This window comes from Athene noctua, chromosome 1 (assembly GCF_965140245.1).
Source record: "Athene noctua chromosome 1, bAthNoc1.hap1.1, whole genome shotgun sequence".
Lineage (NCBI taxonomy): Eukaryota > Metazoa > Chordata > Aves > Strigiformes > Strigidae > Athene > Athene noctua.
The window spans coordinates 61015578-61042968 of NC_134037.1; the positions used below are offsets into that span (position 1 = coordinate 61015578).

General features: G+C 36.9%; 1 protein-coding gene across 1 annotated transcript; it reads left to right on the forward strand.

Annotated features, from left to right (window-relative positions):
- The first annotated feature begins 8959 nt into the window (after window positions 1-8959).
- On the forward strand, window positions 8960-16830 carry CENPW (centromere protein W). Its single transcript, XM_074923825.1, has 3 exons — window positions 8960-9156; window positions 14087-14200; window positions 15914-16830. The coding sequence occupies exons 1-3, from the start codon at window positions 9067-9069 to the stop codon at window positions 15938-15940; spliced, it is 231 nt and encodes a 76-aa protein (XP_074779926.1). The 5' UTR covers window positions 8960-9066; the 3' UTR covers window positions 15941-16830.
- Window positions 16831-27391: the final 10561 nt, after the last annotated feature.

Here is a 27391-nt window from a genome sequence, read left to right on the forward strand (position 1 = left end):
AATGTTACAAAGAAACATTTAAAGTCTTTGCGTTTATGAACATGTGTTCTATGGTATAATTTTGTTTAATCTTCAGAGGCCTCTCAGAGGCCTCTAAATTTAATCTTAGACAAACTGGCAAACTTTTGCCTGACTAAAGAATGCCAAATAAAGCCTAAAAAGGGATTGTTAGGATCAGAATAACTCGTTGTCTCCAGCTGCTTTGTTCTGCACTGGTATTGTAAAGATGTCATAAATTCAGCTTAATTGGAGAGTTAAGCTAGGTTTACAGCTGTTTCGCTTACTTGTAGCACTGCAAAACAGCTGAGCATACCAATGAGTATGTGCCTTCAACCGAATCACATTTACGCTAGAACCCCTGACAAAAGAACTGTGTCTAGGTCTGGCTTTCCATATTCTTGTACATGCTTTTTTTTTTTTTTTTTTCTTTTCCCCTTTCTCTCTTCCAGGACACTTTGCATGTAAGAGTAGATCTAGCAATATCACTATATCATCAGATAAAAGTGGGAAGAATTCCAGAGAGATACAAACATGTCTTTCAAATCAGCAAATATCTTTAGACCAGTTTGAAAAAGATGCTGGGGAAAAAAATATCCTGATGTCAGGCATAAGCATATTTTTATTTATTCTGCAAGTCAGGGCAGCATTCAATATCACTGTATTACCATTCAAAAAGACACCAACCCCAAAAAACTGAAAAAGCACACACCTGCCACCTTTTTAGGCAAAGAGTTGCCTCTGAAAGCAATTTAATATTTTCCTCTGCATTGCTTAATGGCAGCATTGAATAACTGGTTTGTATAGGGGCAAACAGCCATCAGTCAGGATGGTAACTAGTAACAGTCTGAGGCTACTGACCTGCTCCAAGGGAACTGTTCCACAACACATCTGGAAAACGGCTCATCACTGTTGATATTAAGGAACCACAGCCCATATCCAGGAGAAGGTACTTAAAAACCTTATTTACTATGAAAAACATCACTGTACACTGAAAAACCAAGCTTAATCTTTGCTAATATTCAGGCTAGGTAGTCCTAATATAAAATACCTATGTGCAAGACCTGGGATAAAGGTGAGAGACCTCAGAGCTGATTTCTGTCTCCCAAGTGTCAGCTAACATTATAGCATGTTCTTTCAAAAAAATCTTACATTTGTGTTATGATTCCCTCTGTCTTTTTGTAGGTTAATTTTGTTATAATTGTATTTATGCTGATGCAAGAGGTGTGGCTTTCAGTTTAAAATACGCCTTTTTCTTAGCTTTGTGGTTCTTAAGTTACACTATGTAAGCTCAGGTAGGTAGGCTGATTGTGTCTAGAAAAACAGTATGGCACCTCCATTTATTAAACCAGTTCTACTACATACTCTCCTTCCACATACATTTCTATTTTAACATCAGGCTTACACAGTAGTCTAGTGTAGATGAAGAAAACTTGATATTGTTTTTCTTTTCCACAGACAACATGGTTATTCTTATGTTAAGGCTCCAATGCAGTTTCTTACAGCAGAGAGCAGCATCTTGCCTCTCTGCAAGGCCACAGCTACAGCTGCTATCTTTTAGTTTTATTAACCTGAAGCGTTACACCCTTGCTATTTTTCTTTGTGTCAAGCACTGTTTGAAGAAAGTGTGTTTGTTCTGTAGGAAAAGAAAAAGATTTTATCAGCAGTTGTTTATTTACAAAACTGTGGTCAAAGTTAATTTATTTAAGCAATACTTACTGGTGTTGTTTTACATTCAAAGAAGTATACACAGTATCTTTCGCTCTGTAAACTACCACTTCCATTTCATCACATTTGAAACTGCAAATGTTATCATCCCCAGAAGGCAAAATACTTCTAAGCTAATAAAAGAATTTTTAGCTCAATGGATAATTAATATTTGAAGCCTCTTTCTATACACTACACAGCAACATACTAAAAAAACCTCCAAACCTACATTCCTAAGAATAAAATTTGCAGTTAACTAGCCAAAAAGGAGTAATTCCTATACTTCACCATATTCTCCGAAGAAGTATTTTTGCTTTGTCTATGCTACAATTTAAAAAAAAATATCTTTTTCATTTAGGTACCTTCAGAAAGCTGCTGATTCTCAATATAATCTGGAATAGTTTCAATGGTTTTAAAATTTGCTTATTACTGTTGTTTAAAAAAGGTGTTCGCAAATTTGAAAAAAGCATGACACATTCAGGAAGATTTCTGTGTACTCAAAAGGAATGCAAGCGCTTCTGTAACGACAGAAACTAAAGAGCAATTCTGTCATTCTCCAGAGTGTTTATTCTTTACAGAACTAACATTAAAATTTCCAATCACTTTTAGCTGAACTCTATGCATTCCATTCTGGATAGTTTTTATTAGATTAATTTCTTAATATAATTTAGAAGACCAGTGATTTTATGTCTGCTTGCTAAAGAAGGTGGATCATTGAGGAACTATTTGTGGTAAACCGTTTGGCATAAATTATATTACCTCATTGTCAGGTGACTGTATTTTCCTTATAGCAGTTAACAAAACCTTTTCACTTCTGAAAATCTGCATGGAAAAAAATATATTCTGATTACAGACTATTCTGAATTACTCATATTTTATCTGAAATGTTATTTTTTAACTTCCATATTAGCTATGACGGTAAAAGAAATAAATAGGAAATACTTTCTTTTTCCCTCTCCTGTCTTCTTGACTGCAGAACACATACCAACTTTGTGTACTAAAGACCACTCCTATTGCATTATAGGTGTATTTCATGCACCTGAAAGTCCATACTTAAATTCTTGCTCCACTATAGATGCCATTCTTCTTTTTTCTACTATGTTCACACATAACAATAATGTTATGGCTTAGCTTCCGTCACATGAAGTGAGATTTAAGTAGTCAGCAATTGATTTACCTCATCTGAAACTTAACCAGTCTGCCACTATATTGGTTCTCTTTGAATTCAGTTTGCTATAATCCATCATCTGGTGCATCAGGGCATGCTGGCTGGCAGGCAGGCATCCCACTGGTTATCAGCTACTGTTTATTATTTAAAAAAAAAAAAAATTAACTGCATTTTTGGTTTTGGCCTGAGACATACATGTGGTCAGTTGTCCTAATTGACTTTAACATTAACAAATATGCATGTGCATCCCTTTGTTTTAGTACATTCACAGGGCATTACCAGGCAGTACCACGGAAGAATTGGACATATTTCATTTACAGTGGCCTCATGACCACTTCCTCCACTATTGTAGGAGAGCTGTGGATTAATGACAATCAGAAACAACAGGAACAGGCTAATTTTTTTTGCCGTAGGAGTTGATATCTCAAATTGGGATCACCCATTTTCCTCTGCGGCCATGGAGAGAAAACTGGTAGAAAGATGCCTAGCTAAGCAAGCTATTCTGTAGTACATCATTCGGCACTTCAGAGCTGACATAACTTGAAGAAAGTCAGTGAAGAGGTAGGAGAAATACTGTTGCATATCAGACTTCTAGGGGTTTCTTTCTGACTGAAGGAAAAGTCAATGGGGAAAAAACACGGTCCCTGTGGGAAGAGAAAGCTAATGTGACTTCTAGTGGGGCCAAAAGGCGTTGCTACCTTTCATGTGAAAAACAAAGCAAAGAAAAAACATTAGGCTCAGGCTTTCTTGTGGTCAACACCTCTGATCTACTCTTCCTAACAAAAAAAGTTAAAAAGTTGGCAGTTGAGTAATATGTATCCATCTGTTAATCTTTGAGCTCTCTATTGATGTCCATTACTATTAAACATGTTATGCTAATTAGACCAGTTTTTCAGTAAAGTAAGATCCCAGGAAATGTCATTAAGTTTTGTGCTCCCCTTCCTTTGCTATAATACATTTGCAGCAAATATATTTTTTAAAAGGCAAACAGCAGGTATTTTTCAGAATATTGTTTGGTTTGCAAAAGTTTGTCAAAGAAGGTGGTCTTTTGGCAAGTCTGGATTAACTGATCAGAGTAGAGGTGCTGGAAGATCCTTCTGGCTTCTATGTAGTCATGGAAAGCATGACATCTGCAGAGGATAACATTTCCTTCCGAAATCTGGGGGAGGAAATACAATTGGCATTAAATAGGTATAGTAGATCCAAGAGCAAAATGCAAATAATGTAAAAATTTTAAAAAGTAATGAGAAAAGCTACATGAACGCAGACAAAGTGAATATTTAAGATTTTTTTTTGTGTTATTTATTAATCTTTATGGATTTAACTGGAAACACCTAAAATAAATAATTTTATTTTACAGAAATAAAGTATTTGATATATATATATATAAATGTGATACTGCATTAAATTACTTCAAAAGCGGTGAAATTGATACACTTTTAGTTGATGGCATGTCCAGTGCATGAGGAATATCTCTGAAGGTAAGAGTGACAATCTGTGATTTATATGCCTTTCTTTTTTTATGAATGCAGGTCCAGCAGTTACAACAGGCAGATGGTATCTGGCTTGTGGAAGTCAACTGACTTTAGGCAGGTTCTTCACAGCCTGATATTCAGAGAGCTGATATACAGAATGTCCTGAACGATAAAAGTGAAGCTTTAATTGTAAAACCTAAAATCAGCAAACAGTCTGAATTTCCAATATACTTTATGGTGTTTTGCCTTTCTTATTTTCCACTATTCAGCACTGGGCCTGAAAACAGATAGAAATAGGGCTAAATAAAAAAAAAAACCAAACTGTTAAAATAATTGATCCTAGAGACTTCTTTCTTCATTAAAATAAAAGGTGAATATCAAACACATCTTTCAGCTCCTAATATTTACTATTGCAATTAAATTATTGCCATTATATTGATAGTGACAGCTACAGAGGAAAAGTTTCTTGTTAATATTGCCATTTCCACCCCCTTTTCCAAGCAAGAGATTTGTTCCATGGAGGATAGGAAAACATACAGTTTGCTCCTTTGTATTCTCTTGTTTCCAGTTTCTGTACAAAAGCATTCAACCACACCTGAATTATCCTACGTACAACAGAAAGAATATACATACGTAACAGGAGAGTCAGTCTATGTACTCCAACCACTATGATCAAGCCTATCAGCTACATTATAGAAGAGTTTACTTTTGCTGAATTGTTATGTTCTGTTTTAGAGGTATCTTTTCATCACTGATGAAAACATCAAAAGACTTTAGGCTTGACATTCATATCCAGGATAAGTTTCAAAGTCTTTCATCAGCCACGGAAGCTGGATTAGCACCAGCGAGTATTTAGCAGTCTCTACCTGACTAGAGAAGAAACCGAGGGACCTTTGGTTTAACAAGAATCTATAAATGTGATTATTAATTTCAAGATATCACACATTTAAAGTGGAATTCTTCAGCCTTCTTTGGGAAGGTTAACTATAAAATTATGAATTGATGAAGAGCTGATGAAGAGTCTGACTGAAGATAATGTCAAAATCCAGAAACAAAATAATTCATAGTTACAAAGGACAGGCTGGGAGAGCCAATTTAGCAAGTTAAGATGGGCTTATAGAAGTTTCAGGTCAGAAAGGAAATATTGCTTTTCAAATTAATTCCCCAATATTACCCTTGTTTCAATTTACAGTGTATTAGAGGAGTGGATAAAATTAGTCTTTAAATTCATCTCTTTCCTTACAGAAATGGAGAACAAAATGTTTAATGGTTTGCAGTTCAGCAGTGATGGCCCGAAGCTTGGCTTCTTTTTAGTCACTGAAATGTATGGAACTGTTTCAAGAAACCCACATAATTTGGAAACAAAAGTGACAAAACAATGTCACTGAAATTGCCTTTACTCAAAACCACCACAAAGGTTGTTTGTTTTCTTGAAGGCAGACCTGGATGGTGACATTTTAATTGCTGAATTTTCCTGGCTTTTATTATCGGTACCAGGCAATGTATTTAGTTGTAAAACACAGTTCAGTATTGCTGGAACACTGGGAAGATGCTGTGCTGCAGCTGAAGTCACAAAACACATCCAGTTCACAAAATGAACTACTGAATGCTTAAAAACTGCAATAGTTAAAAAGTGAAAAATATAAAATTCTTGAAATACTGTTTGAAAATAAGGTAACTGCTTGCAGAAAATGGATGCAAAACTGCTTCAGCTTTTGAACAGGCAAAACACGAAAAACTGCCTATAAGGCACAGAACCGCTTTTTTTATAAAGCTGCATGAGCATGGCAAAATTAACAATTTCAGCTTTCAAGAATTCATTTTCAATTCATTTTGCAGCATTCTTTTAGCAATTTAAATGGTATTCCATAATAGCATTATACACAGAACATTACGGATTCTATCAGAAAGACAGAAAACAGTCATGTTCAAACTCACATTATGTTTCTGATTTTGCAGTCTTCTGTGATTCCCTGTAATGTAATCATTAATCCATGTGCTAATACAAATGAAATCGTTATAACAGCTGTGATTTTTATGAAATTTAATAATTTAGTTAACATCATTTTTGTCCATTACAATGCATAATGTACAGCAGTATAATTTTTTCTTGTTCTACAATATTCCTGTATTAAAATTAAACTATTAAAAATAATATTTACAGAAATATTTACTGATAAAGAGATTAAAATATATATTCAAGGGGAAATTTTAACTACTGAAGTTCATGTTTGTTCAGTAAATCAGAACATATAATTTAACATTTTTACATCGGACCTCTGTTACCCATTGCTTGAAGTAACTAATGTAATCAATTTTTCAAAACATGAGAAAAAAGGAAATCTGGTAAATAGCTAGATTTAAGACAGCACTTTATAATTATTTTCTGTGGCTAAAACCAAAGAGTAGTCCACTAGAGATATAAAACTATCAGAACCAACAAAAGTCTAGTAGTATTAGACTTGATAATAGATTTTATTATTCATTGTCTATATAGCAAGCATATGACTAAAGATACAATTCCTAGAGTCTCAGTATCTGTCATTTTATGTAGATCACTGCACAGTTTCAAATTTGTGTGAAGTATTCTAATAGTTTTAGACCTATAGTGGAAGTACTTTTGCAACTCATACAGTTTTAAAATTGCTTGCCCGTACCAGTTTCCCACAGACAGTGTGAAAGTACAAGGCCCAAGTCTCAAGCTTAAGCAAGGTCCGTTGGAGCTACTGATTTCTCCCAGCTGTAGATTTGAATCTGTTGACATGCTGAATTGTTGATCCCAATGCAAGTTTCTGTGTGTATATTATGAACATTACCGAATATGACCCTATGTAGCTCCTGAGTCATAGCCGTTAACTGGAAAAACAAATGTTTACTTCTAGCAGTGCTGCTGAGCCGTTAACTGTGATTATTATCAAACTGCAGAAAAAACCCTGTGTTTTAGTGTGCTTACCCACTCACAGAAAAAATTTTAAGGCCCTGATTTTAAGATCTGCATCTCTGTTGATGATTAATGGCAAGGGACAGTCAAAGCTGAAAGAACAAAGCATGATTTTCAAATACCTGACAGAGTATGAAAAACTGGCAAATCTTAAATTCTCTCCTGCTGTCAGATATCATACTTCTATTTGGACTACATTTTGTGCATATTGCAAAATTAACTAAAATACCAAATCATACAGATTTAAGAACATACTTCAATAAAACTGATTCATATCTGGGCGTGGATAATTTTGATTATATTAAGACAACATATTTATCTTATTGATTTAACTTTTAAATTTGCAAACATCCCGTAGGCCAAAGAAAACAAAAAACTAATAAATATGCTGAAAAACTCCATACCTCAGTATGAAATCCTGACCCCTTCTCCAACTAAGTACACACAGTCCAAATACACTGAGAATGCCAAGCTACAGGGGCCCCTCTGTGGGGAAACCTGTACTTCAGTCAGCAGCATCCGTCAGCCTGAAGAGAAGTGTAGGGACAGATGCTAGAGGAAGGATGACACTTTAAAGTGGTGGCCGATTTCAAAACAGTGTTTCTGTGTACAATTAAGTCAGTGCCATAGTTGTGCTAATGCAGTATTGGATCCGGATTTATACGTGGAACATAACCATCACTCTAGGCTCATTTTAGCATAGGTTTACGGTGCTAATCAGGCTCCCGGTCCTGCAGTCCACACAGACTAGGCCATTTGGTGTCACACGTCCAGCAGGGTCACACAAGGCAAGGAAGGAGAGAACAAGTGTTGTAGAACTCTCTACACTTCTGCAGCAAATAAATTCTACCGCGCTCGGGAGACAATTGCCAGTTTAAAATCCACGGGTCTCAGCCTGAGGTTTGTCAGGCAACACCGTGCCCTGACAGGTGCCACGTTCCCTCCGTTTTGGGGAACCCTGCACGCGGCAGCGGCCCAGCTCGAAGGCCAGGTAGGGGCAGCCAGGGAACTGCCACGTCCGTTCTCCTTCTCGATTAAAGAAGGCCTGGGTGGAGGTTAGCCAGAGCTAAACCAGTTTCAGTCCGCCTACAAGGGCAGCGGTTTGACGCGGGGCGGCTTGCGGGGGCACGGCCCGTCGCGGGGGCCGCCTGGCAGGCGTTCACGCGTCCCGCACCGGCCCGGGGAGCTCTGCTCGCCCCGCGCACCCAACCGCCGCGGCGCGACTATTTTTGAGCCGGCAACCTCTGCAGCAGGGACGCGGCAGCCTGCGGCGGCGGCCGAGGGCGAGGGCCAGGCCCGCGGGGCTCCGGGGAGCGCCGCCGGATGCGACCGCAGCCGCCGGTGCCCGGGGAAGGGCACGGGGTGGTGGTGGGGAGTGGGGGGGGCAGAGCCGCAAGCGCAGGTGGGATGGCGGCTCCTTCCCTCTCGGCTTTCTCCGCAGCGGCTCGGCCGCGCGGGGCAGAGGCGCCGGCCGGCTCTCCCCGAATTACTGCACGATTTCCTGCGGTTTCCAGGGGAACGCTGCACCGCCGCTGCGATGCGGGCGCGGCGGGGCGGGGCGGGGCGGGGCGGGGCGGGCGGGCCCGGTCCCCTCCTGGCGGCCCCCGCGCTCCCGGAGGGGCGGTGCCGCGCGCGGCCGTTGGGAAGTGCGTCACGGCGGGCGCGCGCCTGCGCCAGGGCGGCGGATTCGAACGCCGGGGAGCGGTTGGGCGCGAGCCGCTGGGCCCGTTCCCGGTGGCAGAGGCGGCCCCGGCGCCAGGACCGGGAGGAGGAAGAGGATGAAGCGCGTGGCGCCCCGCAGCACTTTGCGGAAAATAATCAAGAAGCAAAAGCCTGAGTTACGCCTGGCGGCTAACGCCGACCTGTTGGTGAGGAAGGAGAGGGGCGGGCGCCGAGGGTGCGGCCTGGAGGGGGGTGCGGGCCGCTCCGCCCCTCCGCCGCGGCCGTCTCCGGCCTGACCTCTCTGGGCACAGGCCTGGGGGCAGCGCCTGCTTCAAGCAGCCGGCCGCGGTCCCCAGCCGCTCGGGCAGCGCGGGGAGTTCAAGGGCTGAGTCCTCCGGCTCCAGGAGTGCTCCCCTGGGGAGCCCGGGGTCGTAGTGCAGGCCCGGGACCGGTTGTGCTTTTGGCCGAGACGGGCAGCTGCAGCTGTTCTGGTTGCCTGGGGGCAGCTGGCCCTGAAGAGGGGCGTTTAGTCTGTGTTTTGTCGCTTGAAAGACGTGGGCCGATGGACTGTGCGCACCGGAGCTCTGTGGAGTTGCTGGGTGCAGTGGAATGTCAAGTTGCTACTAATGGCGTTCCTACAGGGACTCACAAGCAGAAAGGAGGGAAAGCTTGTGGGGCGACAGACGATTGGTTAGTCTAATAAAATAGTAATAAGTAGTGATTGCAGCTTTATGCTTTGTTGGTGGATACAGTGTTGTATGTTTCTGTCAGTTTGTGGACAGGCTGATGCATAAATATTGTGTCACTACATGTATGCACAGCTGTTCAAAGAGTTTGATGTAGACTGAGAAGTAGGAATTTGGGTTATGTGGCTGTAACGTACAGGTGTTTCTTGTTTATGTAGAGCAATTCAGGTATACAGATATCCATCAACCGAATTGTGATTAATGAGTTGCTGAGCTGTTAAGACATCTTGAACGATTGTATTTTTGTAGAAGGCCATCTAAGTAGTCTCTGTTCAAAACTAAGGAAGGACAGGTTTTGTTAGTAATGAGGAAAATAAAGTGTTGGGATCCCGTTTGTGGTTTAAAAACACCCGCCATGAAGGTGTAGGGATAACGGAGCCATATCGAACATGTCTCAGAAAACTGCGGCCAACAAAGCTGGATTCCTTCTGGCTTGCAGTAAGGGATTCGTGGCACAGGCAGGGTTTGTCTCACTGAGAAATTACTAGAACGAGGAAACCTGACCTCAAGAGAGCTTGTGGTAGCTGCCATATTGAAAAAATGTGCATAAAAATTTTTTAAGTGACTTAAGAGGCTTAACTTGCTTGACTATCATGCCCTCCTGTTTTCAAATGTGTGTGATTCTTGGAGCATTAATTCATACTGTATACTAGTGTAGTCCCTGACTTGAATTGTAAGTCTGTGTTTCGTATGTGTAGAAAAGTTGTGTCTTGAAGCATCTTGAAGGTTGATATCTGGATATATGAACCTAAATGTAAATATACAACACTTTAAAAAGTGACATTAATATGAATAATATGGTAATTACATGAGAGGATTTACATTTGAATGTAATTAGTACATATTTTTCTTTTTGGTCTAATAAAAATATGATGTCTTCCTACTGCTTTTGCTATCTTTGGAGTACTTTATGGACTTTATGCTACTCATGCTCAGACTCAGAGCTTACGCAGTGGAATGCAGTAGTCAACTAATCAAACTTACATAATCACTAATAACATTTTTTGTAGTCATTAATAACAGTTGGTCTGTGTTCCTGTGGTCATGTTAATTTGGCTTCAATGTAGGGTAGCTGTCTAAAAGGGGTGAGTGGGACATCCCTCCGAATCTTGATTATTGGTTCCCATCTCTTCCTCATCCTGGCACTAGTGTTCTGTGGGCTGCAAAAATAATCAGTGAACTGAGTTGACTGAAACTAATGAACAACAGTAATCTGATCTAGTTTAAAACGTGGCTATGCAAATACTCATTCCAACACAAAGGATGAGAATGAATTTTAGTATTGTGGTGGAAGCTTAGATTATCTCTTCTGGTCATGTCAAATTAAATGGCGTTTAACCTTAGGAGGTGCTTGGTTTTTTATTTTACCTTTAAACAGGAATGTCCAAGGGTGATGATTGTCCATGATGTTCTTCAACTAGGCAGGTGGCTGGCAGCTCTCTAGCTCTTTATTTCTATGAATATATAATCAACACAGCTGGAGTTTTGATTTATCCAAAATAAAAAAAAGGGGAGGGGAGTTTAGCCCTGTAGTTAGACGAGTAACAAGTTTTGAGAGTATGTTTTTTAGTGTCTGTTATTCCCTACAAACCTTGTAAGAGTGATTAGATTGCATACTTTAGAAATATATATAGTAGCTGTCTTAAGATGAAACCATATACATTTTGGGCAGAGTGCTTGTGTCTTCTGCAGGGAAATAGGGCAGCTGGCTAGTTCAGTTCCTAGGCTATCTCCCTGAATGATCCATGCTTTATGTTTGAATCTACAGTGGTACTTGTCCAGTCCAGTGAGGAGGTCTGCCTACCTGATTTATGAAATAATACGATTGTTTTCCTGACCTTCAGCGATTATTGTTCCTCAGTTAAACCAGTGTCATCTTACATGATTTTTACTAGCAAGTTTGAAAGACATAAGACTCCTGAAGTACTACTGAATGGAGTTTCTTCTTCACTTGTCAGATTCTTTTGATCAAGTGTCTTTTTGGAATTTGAACCTTTGTCAGAACCCATTTCCTAAGCTTTAACATCTTTCTCTGTGTATGGTGTAGCTAAGAAACTTCATCAAACTTTCCCAGGAAGCTGTTTTTTTGAAGGAGTGTGGTATCTTTGAGTGAAGAGACAGGAATAGTGTTTAAGGTTTTTCCAGTGCTCTTAGAACTAAATTATTTACCTTTTTTGAAAATAAGAGGTAAAAGATTTTAGTACTGAAGTTCAGATATTACCGCCTTCAATGGTCCCAGAAGAAAAAAGCTGCTAATTTTGTTCAAGCTTGAAGTTACAGAAGAAAAGCAGGAACTCAGCTGCTTTTTTTATGCTCGAAGGACAGGTTTGTATTTACACTGCAAAAAAAGCTTAAAGCATTGCATTGAATGGCCCCTTTTTTCATTGCTTTTGGCATAGAATGATAAATAAGTGTACACTGAAGGCAAAATATCAGAAGTTCTGAAGTTATGGCAGCAAAACAAAATTACGGAGCTTGTCCCTACTATTCATTATTTCTGTTGAACAGGTGTGTGGCAGTCGCTCCGCAAGCAGCGTTGTGAGTTTTTCAATACGTTCTTAAAACTTCACAACTTTTCTTTTGAATAGGCATTCTGTTGTGTAAGGTGGTTTTCACAAGTAGTTCAAAACTGGTTTTACGTTTTATGCAGAGGGACAATAATATGTAGTAAAGCAGTGTCTTTAAAGAAATGTGGTATCGCTTTAGGTACTTGTCAGTAACTGTCTTGTTCATGGTATTCAGTCATTCTGCATTTCATTAGCCTTTCTCAATTGCCTTGAATAATCTGGAGTATTTATTAATATGTGTGCTCCTGTGGAATGTTCTGATTTTAGTTATGTGACTGTTTAAATCTGCAGAGTTCAGGGGAAGCTTCTCCACATGCAGCAATTCATTCTGAAAATAGGAAAATAAAGGTACAGTGATTCTTAGAAAAGATGCAGTTTTAAAGGCAGTTTTAATACTTTTGCCTTTAGGTATCTCAGCAGGAAGACTTGCAAGTATGGAAGTTTTTGTTCCGCCTTTCTCTTCTCCCCCAGGTTGTTTCCAGAAATCTAACCTCCATGTTGATAAGTCTAATAATGAGAGTTCTAATGTTGAACACTCTTTTAGTGCCACTGCTTGATTCTGTTGGAGATTATTTCTGTGTAACTAAAGAAGTTTAAAAAAGGCTTTGATATTTTGCTAAATAAATCTGCAAGAATATCTGCTTTTTGTGTAGTAGATGCTTCCAAATGATGCCAAATATTATGTAAATTTATCTATTGCATGCTGTCTTTATTTAGTTCAGGAGATTAAAAAAAGACCCTAAATTGCTTGTTATATGAACACTGAAATGCCTGTTCTCTAACTGATTCTTTGTGCTGCAAACCCACTGCCAAAGTATTTCCTATAGACTCTAACTTGTAGCTTTCCCTGTATCTTTCTAGGCTTTGCAGATCAGGCATAGTGGAATAAGTAAATCACCTAAATAAAATTTTCATGTATTTCAGTAATATTTTTCTGAGCTCTTGACTGAGTAAGTATTTTTGTACACTTTACATAGCAAAGTTAATATTGTTTGAAAGTTTAATTTACAAAAGGTGCAATTACCAATTTTCAGGTTGGACTATTAAAATAGTTCACATAACGTCTGTATAAAGTTAGAGGTTTGTGTTATAGGTCCCTTATGACACAGGGGTGCTTTTGGCTGGCAGTTTTTAGTCCAAGTTGGAGCAGTTCCTTGCTTGCTGAAATTTTTGCTGCTTCTGTACTAGCAGAGCAGCAGTCTGTATTGAGTGGAATACTGCCCTACTTTTCATGTAAAAAGGTTAAGTGATGAGCTGGGAAAAAATGGATGTAACCTCCTGACAGTGGAGGATTTCTTGTTCTGGAGAAATTAATGTCAATGCTCCTTTGCACTGAAAAGGGGCAGAAGTCCTTGAACTTGTCTGTGGTCCATTTGGTGATAAGGCAGGGGTGAATTTGCTGTTCGTTAAAAGTTTGGCTGTTGCAGTCACTGAAAGCTGACTGTATTTACTAGTAAGCAAAAAAGCTCCTTCTTATGCTCTGATATTTATGTTTACATTTTATTATCAAAAACTGGTAATAAAAATCGGATTTGGTTTCTGTTAGATCAGTTGTTTGATCATTTCTGGGACACTTTTACGATTTAAGTATACTAAATTTAAACTATATTTACAGGAGTCTTGCAGAAAGGAATGTCATGGGAATTTAATAAGACTTGAACTGAATGATATTTTGTTTTCCTGAGAACACCTTTCTGGAATTTGGAAGCAGTCTAATATGCGAATCCTCTGTCTCAAACAATGAACCCCTAAAAAACCCAAACTGTTGAAACGGTTTGAATCTTTCTTGATTTTTTTTTTTTTTTTTTTTCCCTATTTTAAAGGTACATTTGAGCTTCTTACTGTTTCTCCATCGGCTAGCAGAAGAAGCCAGGACAAATGCTTTTGCAAACAAAAGTAAAATAATTAAACCTGAGCACACTATAGCTGCAGCAAAGGTAATAAAGCATTTTTAATATTTTTCTTTTTTGTTTAATGTCAAATGTATTATGATAAGGTATATAAAAGTTTTCTGTGTTAGTGTTGATATGTTTTTATTTATAATGCAAAACCTGCAGAAGCATATTGTTCTTTAATCCATCATTGGCATAATTCGCTGTTACCAAGACATCAAATTAGCTCTCCTTGTCCTATTAAATATAGCCCTATTTTTCTTGATTATTCCATGTTTAAGTTCATCGTTTCAGTATGTGGGTAAGTCTACACAGTAGTCTACCAGCAAGCATCCATGGGCTGAAGGCCCAGGGAACAGAAGCAAATTTCAAAGTTGGAGGATCTTTATTTCAGATGATATTATATCAAGGAAGCATGCTGTCTTAACTCAGTAATATAAATGAAGCTTTATGGAACGAGTGAGAAATAGTTTAAAGAAGTTCAAATATCTTTCTTATATGTTCCCTTCTTACCTGCTTAGTCTGAAAAATGTTTAAAATGGATTCTTGCAGCATTGCATGGGTACTACTTGGACAAACAAATACTTTGTTTGATGTTGTGTTTGAGCAGGGAAGAACTAAGGGAGGATTAAACTGTGGACCCCTTTGTGGGTAGTTCAGCATAACAAAAATTGCTGTATGAGTATCTGTGGAGGAGGAATCCTCTGCATTACAGAGCATGGTAAGTTTTGCATACCTGCAAAAGAAGGGAAGGAGGAAGGTGTTATGCAGCTTTCTCTCTCTAGAAAGAATTTGAGTAGTGTCAAAGTGTGACTGAAATCCTTTTGTATTATGTAGCTCATTTCACTTGCTAGAATATGTCTGGTTTACCTAGGTTTCACGAAGGAACTCTGTCTCTTCAATTTGTTGTCTCTTGAACCACCTACTACTGCTAGGCAAATTGGAAGAACAAAACTCAGTGGTATCTGATATTTGGGTCCTGTGGCTTCTGTTTATCTTCAGTTGTGTTTTTTTTTTTCTTCTGGTGAAATATTTAGTTTGATACTTTCTATTACTATAGTAACAGAAATATATACAGGATGTGTAGGGTAGCCAAGTGAATGTTACAGTTGGAATCTTATGCATTTGTAATTTCTTTTTGACTGCAATCTTAACATTATTTGAACATTTTTGTGCTCCATTTATTTTTTTTTAGATGAGAAGAAAGGAAAAACTGCCTGTATTTTAATAATGTTAACACTTAAATGGTCCCACTTGGGCTTTGAAGTTCATTTTTCAACTTAAACTCCAAACCAAAAAATGTCCTTCCAAGGGTCTGGGCACTCTTGATATAGAAAGAAATAAGGCATTACAAACAAAAAATGAGCTTAGTAGCTGTATAATTGCAAATCTTACTTTTTTCTTTTTATCTGGGCCTAGCGGGGTAAGAGCTTCAAGGAATTTGCTGAGGGCTTGAGAGTGCTATTAACATTTCTCAGCATTCATTTTTTGAAATAAGCCTTTTATTTTACAGAATTCTTGGTTATGAATGTTCTTATTTAAAAAAAAAAATACTTTCTGATATGGCATTTTTCTGTATGCTTTTGCTTTATTTCTAGCCTTTTCCCTAGACATTTACCCTTGGTGAGTCTACTCTAGGAAACAGATTGTTTGGTTAGGTGAATCTTTGGTCTGAGTAGCCTAGTGTTTTGGAGCTCTTATTGCTGCCTGGATTACAGTGATAAAAGCAGTGATGAATATACTTTTTTCTTTTTGCAGGTTATTTTAAAGAAAAGCAGAGGCTAGAAAAGAGACCATTGGAATTTCAAAGCATGTTTTTCTGTGTGTTCTTACTAACGTGAGATCCTGTGAGCAAGCTTTTATACTTGTAGAAGTATTTAGTTTTATTGATGTCTTATCTACTGACTATCTTGCTGTTTCTTTAAAAAAATAATCTTACAGTGTATATTTGCATACACTTCATGCATAATTTTAAAATGTGTGTCACTTGTCATTTAAGACTCTTGATGGAGTAATTTGTTATTAGAAGTGTGAAACTTTTGAAGGAGAACCATAATAAAAATGCAGGTTTCACTAAATCCATTATAGACTGTGCAGTTCAGAGCAGATTTACTAGCTAAACAAAATCTTGGCTTTCTAAACAACTGCTGTACAAACTAGTTTATTAAATATCTTGGCTTCAGTTTATTTATAAATGTCAATATTTTTTTAATTACTTTTTTAAGTGGAATCAAACATGTGTTTTGGGAAAACAATACATATTTGTATTTGTAAATCATGCACTGAACTCTTAAGCTGGCCTGTATTTTGATGTTGTATATGAGACAAGTTGGTGGTCTCTAATTCAGTTGGTGTGGACAGATGCACATTATGGAAAAGATCTGGCACAGCTGATGATTTTGAAGTTAGATCCTGTGCAAATAGTGAAGATAAGTTGGTATGAGTGCCAAATTACTACTTCCCTTTTGAGTGTCATCTGAACTTGTCAGAAGTCTGGAAACAAAGATATAAAAATATCTTTTACAATCATTCTATTCCTAATCTTATATCTTTAAACAGTTGCTGAACACTTAATAAATCTTTTAATATAGTTGAATGTCACAGTTTGAGCTGATAATAGTTTTGTGGAATATATGGTAGCTGATCCTTCATATGCACAGTGAGCTATTCTTAAAATAAAGAATTTTTAAAAACATTATGTATTGAGTAGTGTAATTTTTTTAACACATTACTGAGTATATTCTAGAAACTCACGAAAATATTGCATTTTATGTTTTTGTAGTCTAAGGAAACTGGAGCAATGCCACAACTTCAAATTTCATATGTCTATATCCTTTATAAAATGCTGTTTACAGTATGCAGAAAGGAAGGATGACTCTTAACAGGGCTTAGTTCAGTCTGCTTCTTGTAAGGTTGACTTAGATTCCTTGTTCTGCATTTTCTTCTTTTACTCCCTTGGAATCCACAAAGAAAGCTGAGAACATACATGTGTAAAGGATATTTGGATTTAATAATCTGAAGTACATTCTCAGGAATAAAGGAGATCTGACTAGGTATTTATATTTGTAATTTTTGTCTGTGATTTAACAATTTTATTGCAACACTAGATTTTCCTTTGTTAGAAATGTTTTCTCTTAATTTTTCCCTGAAATATTTTCTTATAGTCTTGTATAACCACATACCTTTCCTCATTTTACAGTTGTTTGAGTGCCGTAGCTTCTTTTGGAACTTGTTTTGTTGTCCACTTTAACTTTTTTCTTTTTTGATTTGCCTAGGCACAGGATCCACTTTGAGCTTAGTGGAATGTTCTCGTTCTTGTATAGTAGATGGATGATCAGCTACCACTGGGGAAGAGAAGCAAGGAAGGGTTAAAACCAGCCATCAGTGTACTTTTAAAATATTTTATGCAGTGGTTTTGGCCTGTATTCATGGTTAAGAAGGTGCCTTTTTTTAATAGGAGAGGGACTTTTTCCTCTAAGCCCTGAGAAGTTTGAGTCAAAATGTGTCCTGTGACTAGTTTGCCAGTACTTCGTGCACATTTCATAATAGCTGAAGCAGGCAAGTAGTCAGAAGACCTGAATAGCTTGGCAGGTATTCACGTTTCTCTCTTTCAGTAAGCATTTATTTAAAGTTTAATTTAATGTGGTTGATGTAATGTGGTTAAGCATTCAGAAATATAAAATGCTAGTATGTTTTTCTAGTATGTTCTTCTTGAATGTTCACCATAAGTTTAATCAATCTGTACTCCTTCATGTACATACATAGGGTCTCTTCTCTACCCAGTACTCCTTATTGGATTTTTAAAATCAAAACTCCTTACAGCAGTGTTGCCTAAATACCCATGAACACTTCCAATTAATGTAACCTTGGAGGATATACTAATCTATTTTCTCTTTCTGAATCTCTAATGACAAAACATCAAAGCATGTAGTTCTAGAAAATGTCTTTTAAACTAGACCTGTGGTAGAAGGCCTAATAAGTATGGGTTCTCTTATTTGAATTCCTGTGTTGATTCTCTACCATTAGGAGGAAAAAGTCAAGGATTATTAAGGGGAGAGTCATGCTGATGCAATAAAGTGTCTCTTCTACTCAACTGTTTTCATAAAAAATTTAATGTTCAGAAACCATTGAGACTATTGACTCACTACTGAATTTCCTCTGCTTTTAAAGGTAGGAGGTTTTGAGAAGGAGGGGTGCTCAAACAATACAATTACAACTATTCATTTCCTCAGGAAGGCAGGATAGAAGGCCTAAAAATTAAAGGCACACTAAGACATTATCCAGTTTTTTCCATTCTGTTTCTTTGCAGCTTTCTCAGTGTTCTTCTGTTTCATGTTTTACTCCACCCTTCGCTATGACCATCAATGAAAGACGGAAAAGTCAAAATGAGTAAATTGAAGAATTTGGCAAAATACTTTTGGTGGCCCTTGTCTTGGTTTTCAGCTTTTCATGTAGCCAATGTTAGTCTCTCAGCCAGTGAGTAGTATTGCAAGTATTTAAGGCACAAAAGAAGAAGAAATATGTTTATTGTTAAGCAAGTGACTATGAGGGAAGAGTGTTTTCCCTTGTGAGGTGGTGCTGCTGCTGTTTTTTGTTTCACCTTATGTATGGAGTGACTGATGAAAGAGCAGTTTGTCAACTTGAGTAAGTCTTGTGAGGAGTACGCACTAGTCTAGCTCTCATGGTCACATCATTTTGCTTGCAAGATACATGAAGATGGGAGATAGTTGTGAAAGCTTTGAAACTAGATTTGTTTATACATTTTGTTTTAACCTTTAGGGCATGTAAGTTTAATATTTTCTGAGTGGTATATATAATCTGATTATTAGGTTTAAAACTATTAAAAAAAAAAAAAGTATGACTATTAAGAATGGTGTATCAGTAAAGGTTAGATCTATGGAGAGATCTAGCTGTTTAACTCCTAATGGAGTCCACAGGAATATGTGGACTTTTTGTGGGCCAGAGCTCAAATAATCAGTGTTCTATTTGAATCTAAAGTTATGTTGGATCTTTAAGTCTGCTCTTTTAATGTAGAAAATCAACACAGATGCTGGAGAGGATATTTATGTCTTGGAGTTTTATTGTGCTGGTATGTGGAGTGCAATGTTACTAAAAAAGAATCTTAAGTTGCATAATACACGTGGTAAATATTCTCTGACTATAGTAATACAGTAAAGAAAAAAAAATTATTTTTCTAGCCATAAGGTGGAGATAGAGCAAAAAATGTCTTTCCTTCCTGTAGTAACTTCCCTTAGAGAAAATATTCTGTTTATTCCTACTAAAAAGTATACTATAGATTGTGACACTTTCAGATTTTTTTTTTAAGACAACCAGGCCTGCCCTGCTGACATATATATGGCAATTAATGTTTTTTAAAAAAAAAATCCCATTCACGTAAAAAAAAGGTATGCTGAGAGGGTAAAAGTTAGATATGCAAGGCTTTGATGAGTCTTGAAGATTTTTCTTTCTTTGAAGCTCAGTGTTTCAGCATCAGATAGTTTTCTTCATTCTAGATCTAGCTATTTGTACAATATAGCCTTGTTCTTAGAAATTGGTATGTTCTATGGGCAGCTTTATGCAGGAGGCATAACAGGATATTGCTCATAGAGCAACCTTAACTATAAAACATAGCTCCTATTGGTTGATTTACTGACTTGGCGTTACATTCGTCTTACTATCAGTTTAGGACAACTAATGATAGGCCATTGTCACTTCTAAATACATAGGGTTTTGAAGTGACTCATGATTATGAGTATATATTTAGGTGTGACTCATATTTCAAGTAGAAGTGCTGATTACAGTAAAACAGAATTCCTTTTTCTAGAGCTGTAAACTATATGTCAAATCTAAGTTCTTTGGATTGTTTCAAAGCACTGTGTGTAGTTGTTTTTCAGTTCAATATACTATATATATGCATCGGGATATAGATTCCTGGATATGTTTTAATGGTACTGTACTTGTAGCTGCTGTGGTAGCCTACTTGGATATGTCAAAAGAGCATAATAGAACAAAATTTCTTACACGTTTGAGTAGTTTCAGTTCTAGGGTGAGCAGATGCTGACAGCATTGTTGTGCTAAACACACAATTGCAAATTTTTGAGGAAGTTGGTGAAGACTCTTCCCACCTGACAGCTTGTGTTTCTGCAGACATAGTTGGAATTTGCTCATTTACTGTTTAGTGAACAATGTTGGGGGTATGTCAGGTTTTTTTGCAGTCCACATTGATCAAATTCACACGGACTTTGGTACATAATATTCTCCCGTGGGCTGGATTATTAATGTTAATCCTGAACAAACTGCTGAAAGATCTTTTTGGGTCATTTGATACCTGTAAGCTCAAGTTTCTTACTGAGAAGGTCACTTTCCTGAGGGAATGATTTCAGTGTGTGGAGAACTTAGTAGAGCATAGAAAAATGCCTGAACAGCCCTAAAATGACTGCTGGTTTACAAAAGAAATCTAGACGCAGCCTTACTACCAGGTAATAATGTGATTGCAGCAGTTAAATAAAACCAACCAGCATTTTCTACAGGAATGGCCTGCTCTGAACCTCCTAGCACTAGGTCAGGCTCTACAGAAACAGACCTATTTTGTTTCCTAAGTGTGTAGAAAGCAAAGGAGGATATATATTTTGGCAATTAAACAGATCCTGAATAAAAAATTATAAAAGGCAAGCACTTCCACATAAATGTAATAAGGAATAGGGTTGGATTAGCTGGAGCTTCTAATCCTGTATATCAGGTTTAAATTGGTCTAATTGTATTTGTACTAACCTCTAAAATTGACAGCCTAATATGAATTTAACTTCAGCAGGTAAGTACACACACAAATTAGATTATATAACTGTAATCAGTTTTAATGAGATTTGTGCAAGTTTTATAAATAAACCAAGTAAAGGGAAACATTTAAGTAATAAGCAAGCCAGTTTTAAAATTCTGTTGCATAGCTGAAATCCTCTTAGTACAAGCAATCCTCTAGCCCTAGCTGTTGGAGGGTACTCACAAGTTAACATACTGATGGTGGGTTGCATTTAAACATGTTTAAATTCTTTAGTTTGTTTTCACTCTTCGGAGAAGATTATGTGCACACAATGCTGTTTCCAAAACTGGTAAGCTGTTTAACTATTACTGATTTTGAATGTTGGTCAGCAATTAAAAATGAGTTACAGACAGACCTTAATTGAGAAAAAAAAAAAAAGGGGGGAGGAGCAGTAAGGAAAAGGGAGAGGTAAGCACACAGCATAGTAAATGGTTGTCTGGCCAATCTTAACTCTGTTTCTGTAGTCGCACAATTTGTTTTTCACTTTGAAGTTCAATTGTGGGTTCCCATGCTTTCCAAATGTAGAGGGTTGGGTTTGGGGAGAGGGGGGCAGTAGTTTGCATACAGTCTAAGTAACAATGTTCTTCTAAAACTTCTTCCAGTAAGGTTAGTGCTGTGTCTTTTCAGCCTTACCTTCAGCTTAACAAAGGTTTTCTGGGGTATGGGATATCTTCCTAAACTGTCATCAGATTTCTACATGGTAATTTGACTGTACTTTTTCTGTTGCCTATTCTGGATTTTTTTTTTTCACAAATTCATTTGAATAAACCTTGAAAATTCAGATCAGAAGTGGACAAAAGTAGTTTATCTAGTTTAGGCTAAGAGCTTTACAGGAAACTTTCCCATAATTTCTAAAATTTTTCAAAATACATGAGTATATGCAAATTTACTTAGCTGTTTTTCAGTAATTAATCTTGATTTTGTTTTCCTTACTGTTTCCCTTTCCTTTTCTGGATAACACTGGATAGCATACTGAAGTTTTATTTTACGGCAGCAACAACATTTAAAAATCCACTGCTGCGAAAAGAATGGATTAACTATCAGTTTTCTTTGAAGGGCATTAGTATTCTTTATGTGAATTTGGGCAATAATGCATTTTTCATTTAAATGCTTAAATGACCAACAGGTTGTTCGCCTATACATATTTGTCACAGATTAGTAAGTGTGTGTATATATTTATAGAACTCTCTGAAGAATAAAGAATGAGAATCCCTCTTCACCACTACTTGTCATTTTTTTGGATTGGTTTGTGGGGCTTCTTTGGGGGGTGAGGTGGTAGGGATAGTGGGTTTTTTTAGTGGAAAGAAGGGAAATTTACCACAGATAGTTAACTTGAATAGGCAGTTCGTACAGAAGAATACTGTTAGTACAGGCAGAATACAATTAGTACAAGAACCTTTCAGCAATCTGTTGGCTTTCCAAATGTATACTGATTTCAAGAGAATTTAAGGAAAAAGCTTCAAAGGACTCATCAACAGCTAGGTGAAGCTCTCTTCCTCTCTTTGACAGAAGTTTGTAAAATGGGAAGGAGGGAAGGAACAGTTGGCCAAAACCAGTTCCCAATAGGGAAAAAACAGTCTAGCTTCATCACTGGTGGTATTTCAGATTTATACAATGTATTGCAGACAAATGATCTGAAATTAGTTTGAATCCACTATCTCAGAAGATACCTGTGCAGAAGAAAGCTTCAGTCTCAGAGTCATGGCAGAGAATGACACTTCCCATGACACTTCTCAGCTATTGTGGCTCTGTGGTGTGTGCACTCCTGCTAGCCATGGGTGTGTGAAGTAGGGATCTGCTCTGGGCAGATATCCAGGTCTTGGGAGACACACTGCTGTATTTGGGGGATTTCAGATGTCAGTAGTGGAATGGCCTTGGTGTCTTTCCGCATGATGCTATAGCAGATCTGCCCTGGAGAATTTTCTAGCTTTTTCTAACCTTTCCTGTAGGTTTTTCTGTGCTCTTATGGATGTTAATACAGAATATTCTAATTAATTAGCTTCAGGCTATCCTAAATGGTGAGTAAAATTCAAATATTAAATGTTCCCCAAAGCTATTAGTCTTCAGGGAGAAACCAAGCATAGGAGCTAGTAGCCCTTACACAAGATTTCTGAAATATCATTGCTTGCATTTTCCTGTTCACTTTAATATTTCTGTATATATGTAGCATAAACACAAACGTTGTGAGGTTGTGAAAGTAGGACCTAGGATTTGATGGTACTTTTTGTCGACTGCAGTTGAAGTTAAGTCTCAGCAAGGTATGGAATAACTTACTGTCTTGAGAAGGTGTTAATTGTACTATAATTTTGTACCTACAAAGAATTTTTACTGTTAATGTTATTGCTCACACTACCATGTTGAACTTTTTGTATTTGCTAAACAGCTAGCTGGCAGTGCAGCTATAGCCAAGAGTTGGAAGAATAGGCAATATTAAAAACACAGGATGAGTGCAAGCACAGCAGTTTTGCTTTGGCGTATTATTTTCATGAACCTAGCATCTTTTGCAAGGTTTTCCTGGAAATAAAAAGAGAACACCTTTCCAAATCATCTTTACTTGGGTTGAATGGATGCTTAATTACGCTGAACTTCTCCAAAACAAACATTCATGTATTGACCTGAATTATACCTTGGATATTTCTGCTAACACGTTTTTTCCTACTTCTTGCTTGCCCACTTTCACAAGGGAAGAGGATGGGATAAGCTTGATACTCCTTTCTTCTAAGAAAACTCTTCTAATGGCTCTTTTTTTGTGAAGTTCCTGGTGAAGCAGAAAGCCATGTATTTCTAAAATGATGTCTTAGAAATTGGGTGATTTACCAGGAAGGTATAATTTTGTCTCTACTAACTGTGGTTTAAAATGTTTGTTCTGATGTTTAAAGATCTTATCTGCACATACTGGATTTTATGTATACACCTTTTAGAAGTATAGATTTTTTTGTGGTTTTTTTTTTTCAACTCAAACTCCACATATTTTCTAATGTATAAAAGTCCAGATGGAACTTAGACTACCTGGGGCTATGTTTTATTCTCTGAAGAAACCATCAGTTTAAAATACCAGGCTACTCTCCAGTTGAGAATGGAGATGATTTTTATTACATTATTTTAAATTTTTGTTCAGGTTTTTGTTTGTGTTTTTGTTTGGTTTGGGGCTTTTTGTTAACTACGGGGGCTAATAGGTATTTTAATTTTTTTTGGCTAAATATTTAATGTCAAATTCATTTATTCAAGATGAAAATCCAATTATGACTCATCTCCCAGAGAAGTCTTCCAGTTTCCATAACATTCCTAATATTCTTAAATTTGAAGACTAAGCAGAGTTTCTTCCCAGTATTTTCTGCTCCTTTTTTTCCACCCCCTAACTTCAATGTTAAAGAGAAGAGAGGGAAAGGAGAGGATGGTTGCACTGTGGCAGAACATTCACACTGGAACCTATACTAAGTAATGCCAACAGATACCTGGCTTTAAACAGTGAAAAGAGTAGGTGAAGCAAATGCTTCATGTTCCTTATCAGACTTAGATGGCCCTTTTGGGAGACAATTCACAAGATGAACCTTTGTTATGAATGGTGTTGCTTTTGCTTAAAAATTGTGGAAAAGCTACCTTCCTCAAAAAAAAAGCTTTTTTTCCCTCCATATTAACAAAAAATAAGAAAGCATCAGATCCAGTGTAAACATGAGCAATTTGTTCTTTAGTGTGTTAATTATTGATTAAAACCAATTTTGTTTCATTCTCTTTTTTTTTTTTGAGGAATGCATATTCTTTTGAGAAAACTTCAAAAAATTAGAACTGAACATTTAAAGCTGTACCACAACTGGGACTTTATAAATTGTACTAATATCAGTTTGTTAAAAAACTAACATGCAGTTACTGCACAAACAAACAAAATACTCCTAATACTAAAGAAACACTTTTGAAATACTGTTTTCAAGTTTTCTCTTGCAAATTTCATGTAAAATTCTAATGTTTATTAAAAAGCTTGTGTATAATGTTTTTAGAGCTTAGTAAGTTCAACTCTTGTCTGCATCCCTCTTGAAAAGAAATGTGGACCATGTTTGAGACATAATTTGTGTAACAAAATATCTTTATTTCTGAGTTAATTTAATTTTTACATGCCTCTGTTACAGAGGAAGTATACTTTTAATAAAAGTCATGTGTTTAGAGCAGTAATTTTTGCATTCAACATAAGTTATTTTTATGTTGTTACTGTTTGATGTGAAGTCTACATTTTCTATGAGTAAACTTAGCAGTTACAGTATGGATCTCATCTTACTATATCAGTACCACTGTGTTACCAATCACTATATTGGAAATAAATCTTTAGAGTTTAAGATCAAATTTCAATCAAAACTGGCTGTACTTCTACTACAAGATGCATTCACAATCCTTTTTTACCTAGACTGCTTTGTACAATCCTTGGAAACCCAGAGAAAAGTAAATTTCAGTCTGTTCTTGTAATTTCCCATTTAAATAGGGTCTAGCACCACATGAAACACTTTCCTGACCTTTACCAATGTCAGAACATGAAACAGAGGAGGAGGATATCCTATGGTGTATCGTACATTAAGGGGATTACCTCATCAGCATGAAAGGTCCATAACTAATCTACACCAGAGACATGTGAACTGTTGGAGGAGGACATTCTTGAGGATATAAACACATCAAAACATTTTCTCTGAGAGTTGTTCAGCACGTAAGTGGAGCGACTGGCATGGGAATGTTTCTGAATTGCAGTGTCAAATTTGTTCTCTGTTTTCAGTGGGTTTTATTCGTATACATAACTACACCCCAAATTTCAAGGCTAAGACAGCGTTGATAAAAGATACAATCAAATTCTGCTTCTTGTGGAAAATTAAACTGGGGAGCAGGTTGTTTCTGGCATTTTCCATACAGTAACAAGCAAGGTTCTCCCTACATTGTTAACTGTGGAGATCTAATAACAAAAACATTGCAGGAGATAACTGATTAAGAGGGAAGCAAACTTTTTTTTTTCAGATTTCATAAACTTGTTTCAAACTGTACTTTACACTAGTTTAATGTATACTTCAATCTTTCTTGAGCTTGTATGAAGTCAGTAGAGAAAACTAATGAAGATTCAAGCTCTAGCATTAGACAAATAAGATGCAGTTCTGTCTATCCATCCATGACACACAACCCTATAACTGCTGCAATGGTAGACTTGCTGTAACTTACAGCATCTGTATTATCTTAATACACATTTTTCTATGAATAATCTTTTTTTCTAACATAATGCTGGGGATAAATTTGAAAAATTGATCAAAAAACAGATGCAATTTTCCAGATATAAAAAACTCATGTAAATGAGTCAACCCAAAATTTTATTAGCCATGCTTAAATCTTGCAAATAACATGTTTTTTTAAATCTTTGGGTTTGAAAACCTGGTTGCAATTTTGTGTGTGAATTCTTGTTTGAAACTGTTCCTCATTAAGAGAAAAAAGAATCCGACACTAAATCTACAGAGACTTGCCAAAAATTGTTTAAATTATTATTAGGTCACAGTAATCTATTATTCAAAGATGTGGCAGAATTGTTGGCTCATATACATTACAATATATCCCTTGAGTAGAAGACCAAGATAACAGTGGAAGGCATCTGAAGTAACTAAAAAAATATCCTGTTTCTGTATTTTCAGTTTCAAGTATCTTTTTCAGTTTCTCTGATAAGTTAATTTTGCTACCATCTAAGACTGTCTTATGTGCTGATTGATCAAATTTTGTAGTGTATCTGAAATTTTTATCATTATCCATTAATTTTAATTATATTTCTTTACAACATCAAATGTCTCTTACTTAAATGTTTTCTTGCAGCTTGCAGTACTCTAAAACATTTTTGAGCAGATAATTCACAAAATTTTGTCACCGTGAATTGTTAACGATAATTCAGTTTCTTCAAGTGTATTTGCTATTCAGAATTGTTTGTTGAATATTCCTAGTAAGTCTTGGTTTTTAGCTCACTGATCAGCTGTCTGTTTTCCTTGATTGCCATTTGAAAGGCAACAGTCTAATCAGCCAGTTAGTTTGCGTGTTATGTTTCTTTGTCCTGATTGAACATATGTAATAATTCTTAGCTGGAAACTTGCAGAAGACAGATGTAAACATGCCTTTCAGTAAAGACTTTCTGAAGTGTGGTTCAATTGCTTAAATCCATATTCCTGATGATAAACTTCATTAACTTGAGAAAAGATAAGCTGAAATATATATATCTTTTTCAAAATCTGAGTTGACACTTGTGGAAAATATTTCACAGTAGTTGTTTGGTTCTAGCTGCAGAACTATATAAGTGTAATAAAAAATACAGCCTTACTGAAGTTCAGGGTGGTTTTTTTTTTTGTTGGAGTGAAATACCGTATTTGTACAGAACATAAGTAGTAGATGAAAGAATTGAGCAAGTGCATCAGGGA

What these genes read in the sequence shown, in the direction of transcription:
- CENPW (XM_074923825.1), top strand. Translation starts at nt 9,067, where the DNA reads ATGAAGCGCGTGGCGCCCCGCAGCACTTTGCGGAAAATAATCAAGAAG. An exon ending in CGGCTAACGCCGACCTGTTG is followed by an intron (nt 9,157 to 14,086) that starts GTGAGGAAGGAG and finishes CCTATTTTAAAG; the next exon opens with GTACATTTGAGCTTCTTACT. An exon ending in ACACTATAGCTGCAGCAAAG is followed by an intron (nt 14,201 to 15,913) that starts GTAATAAAGCAT and finishes TTCTTTTTGCAG; the next exon opens with GTTATTTTAAAGAAAAGCAG.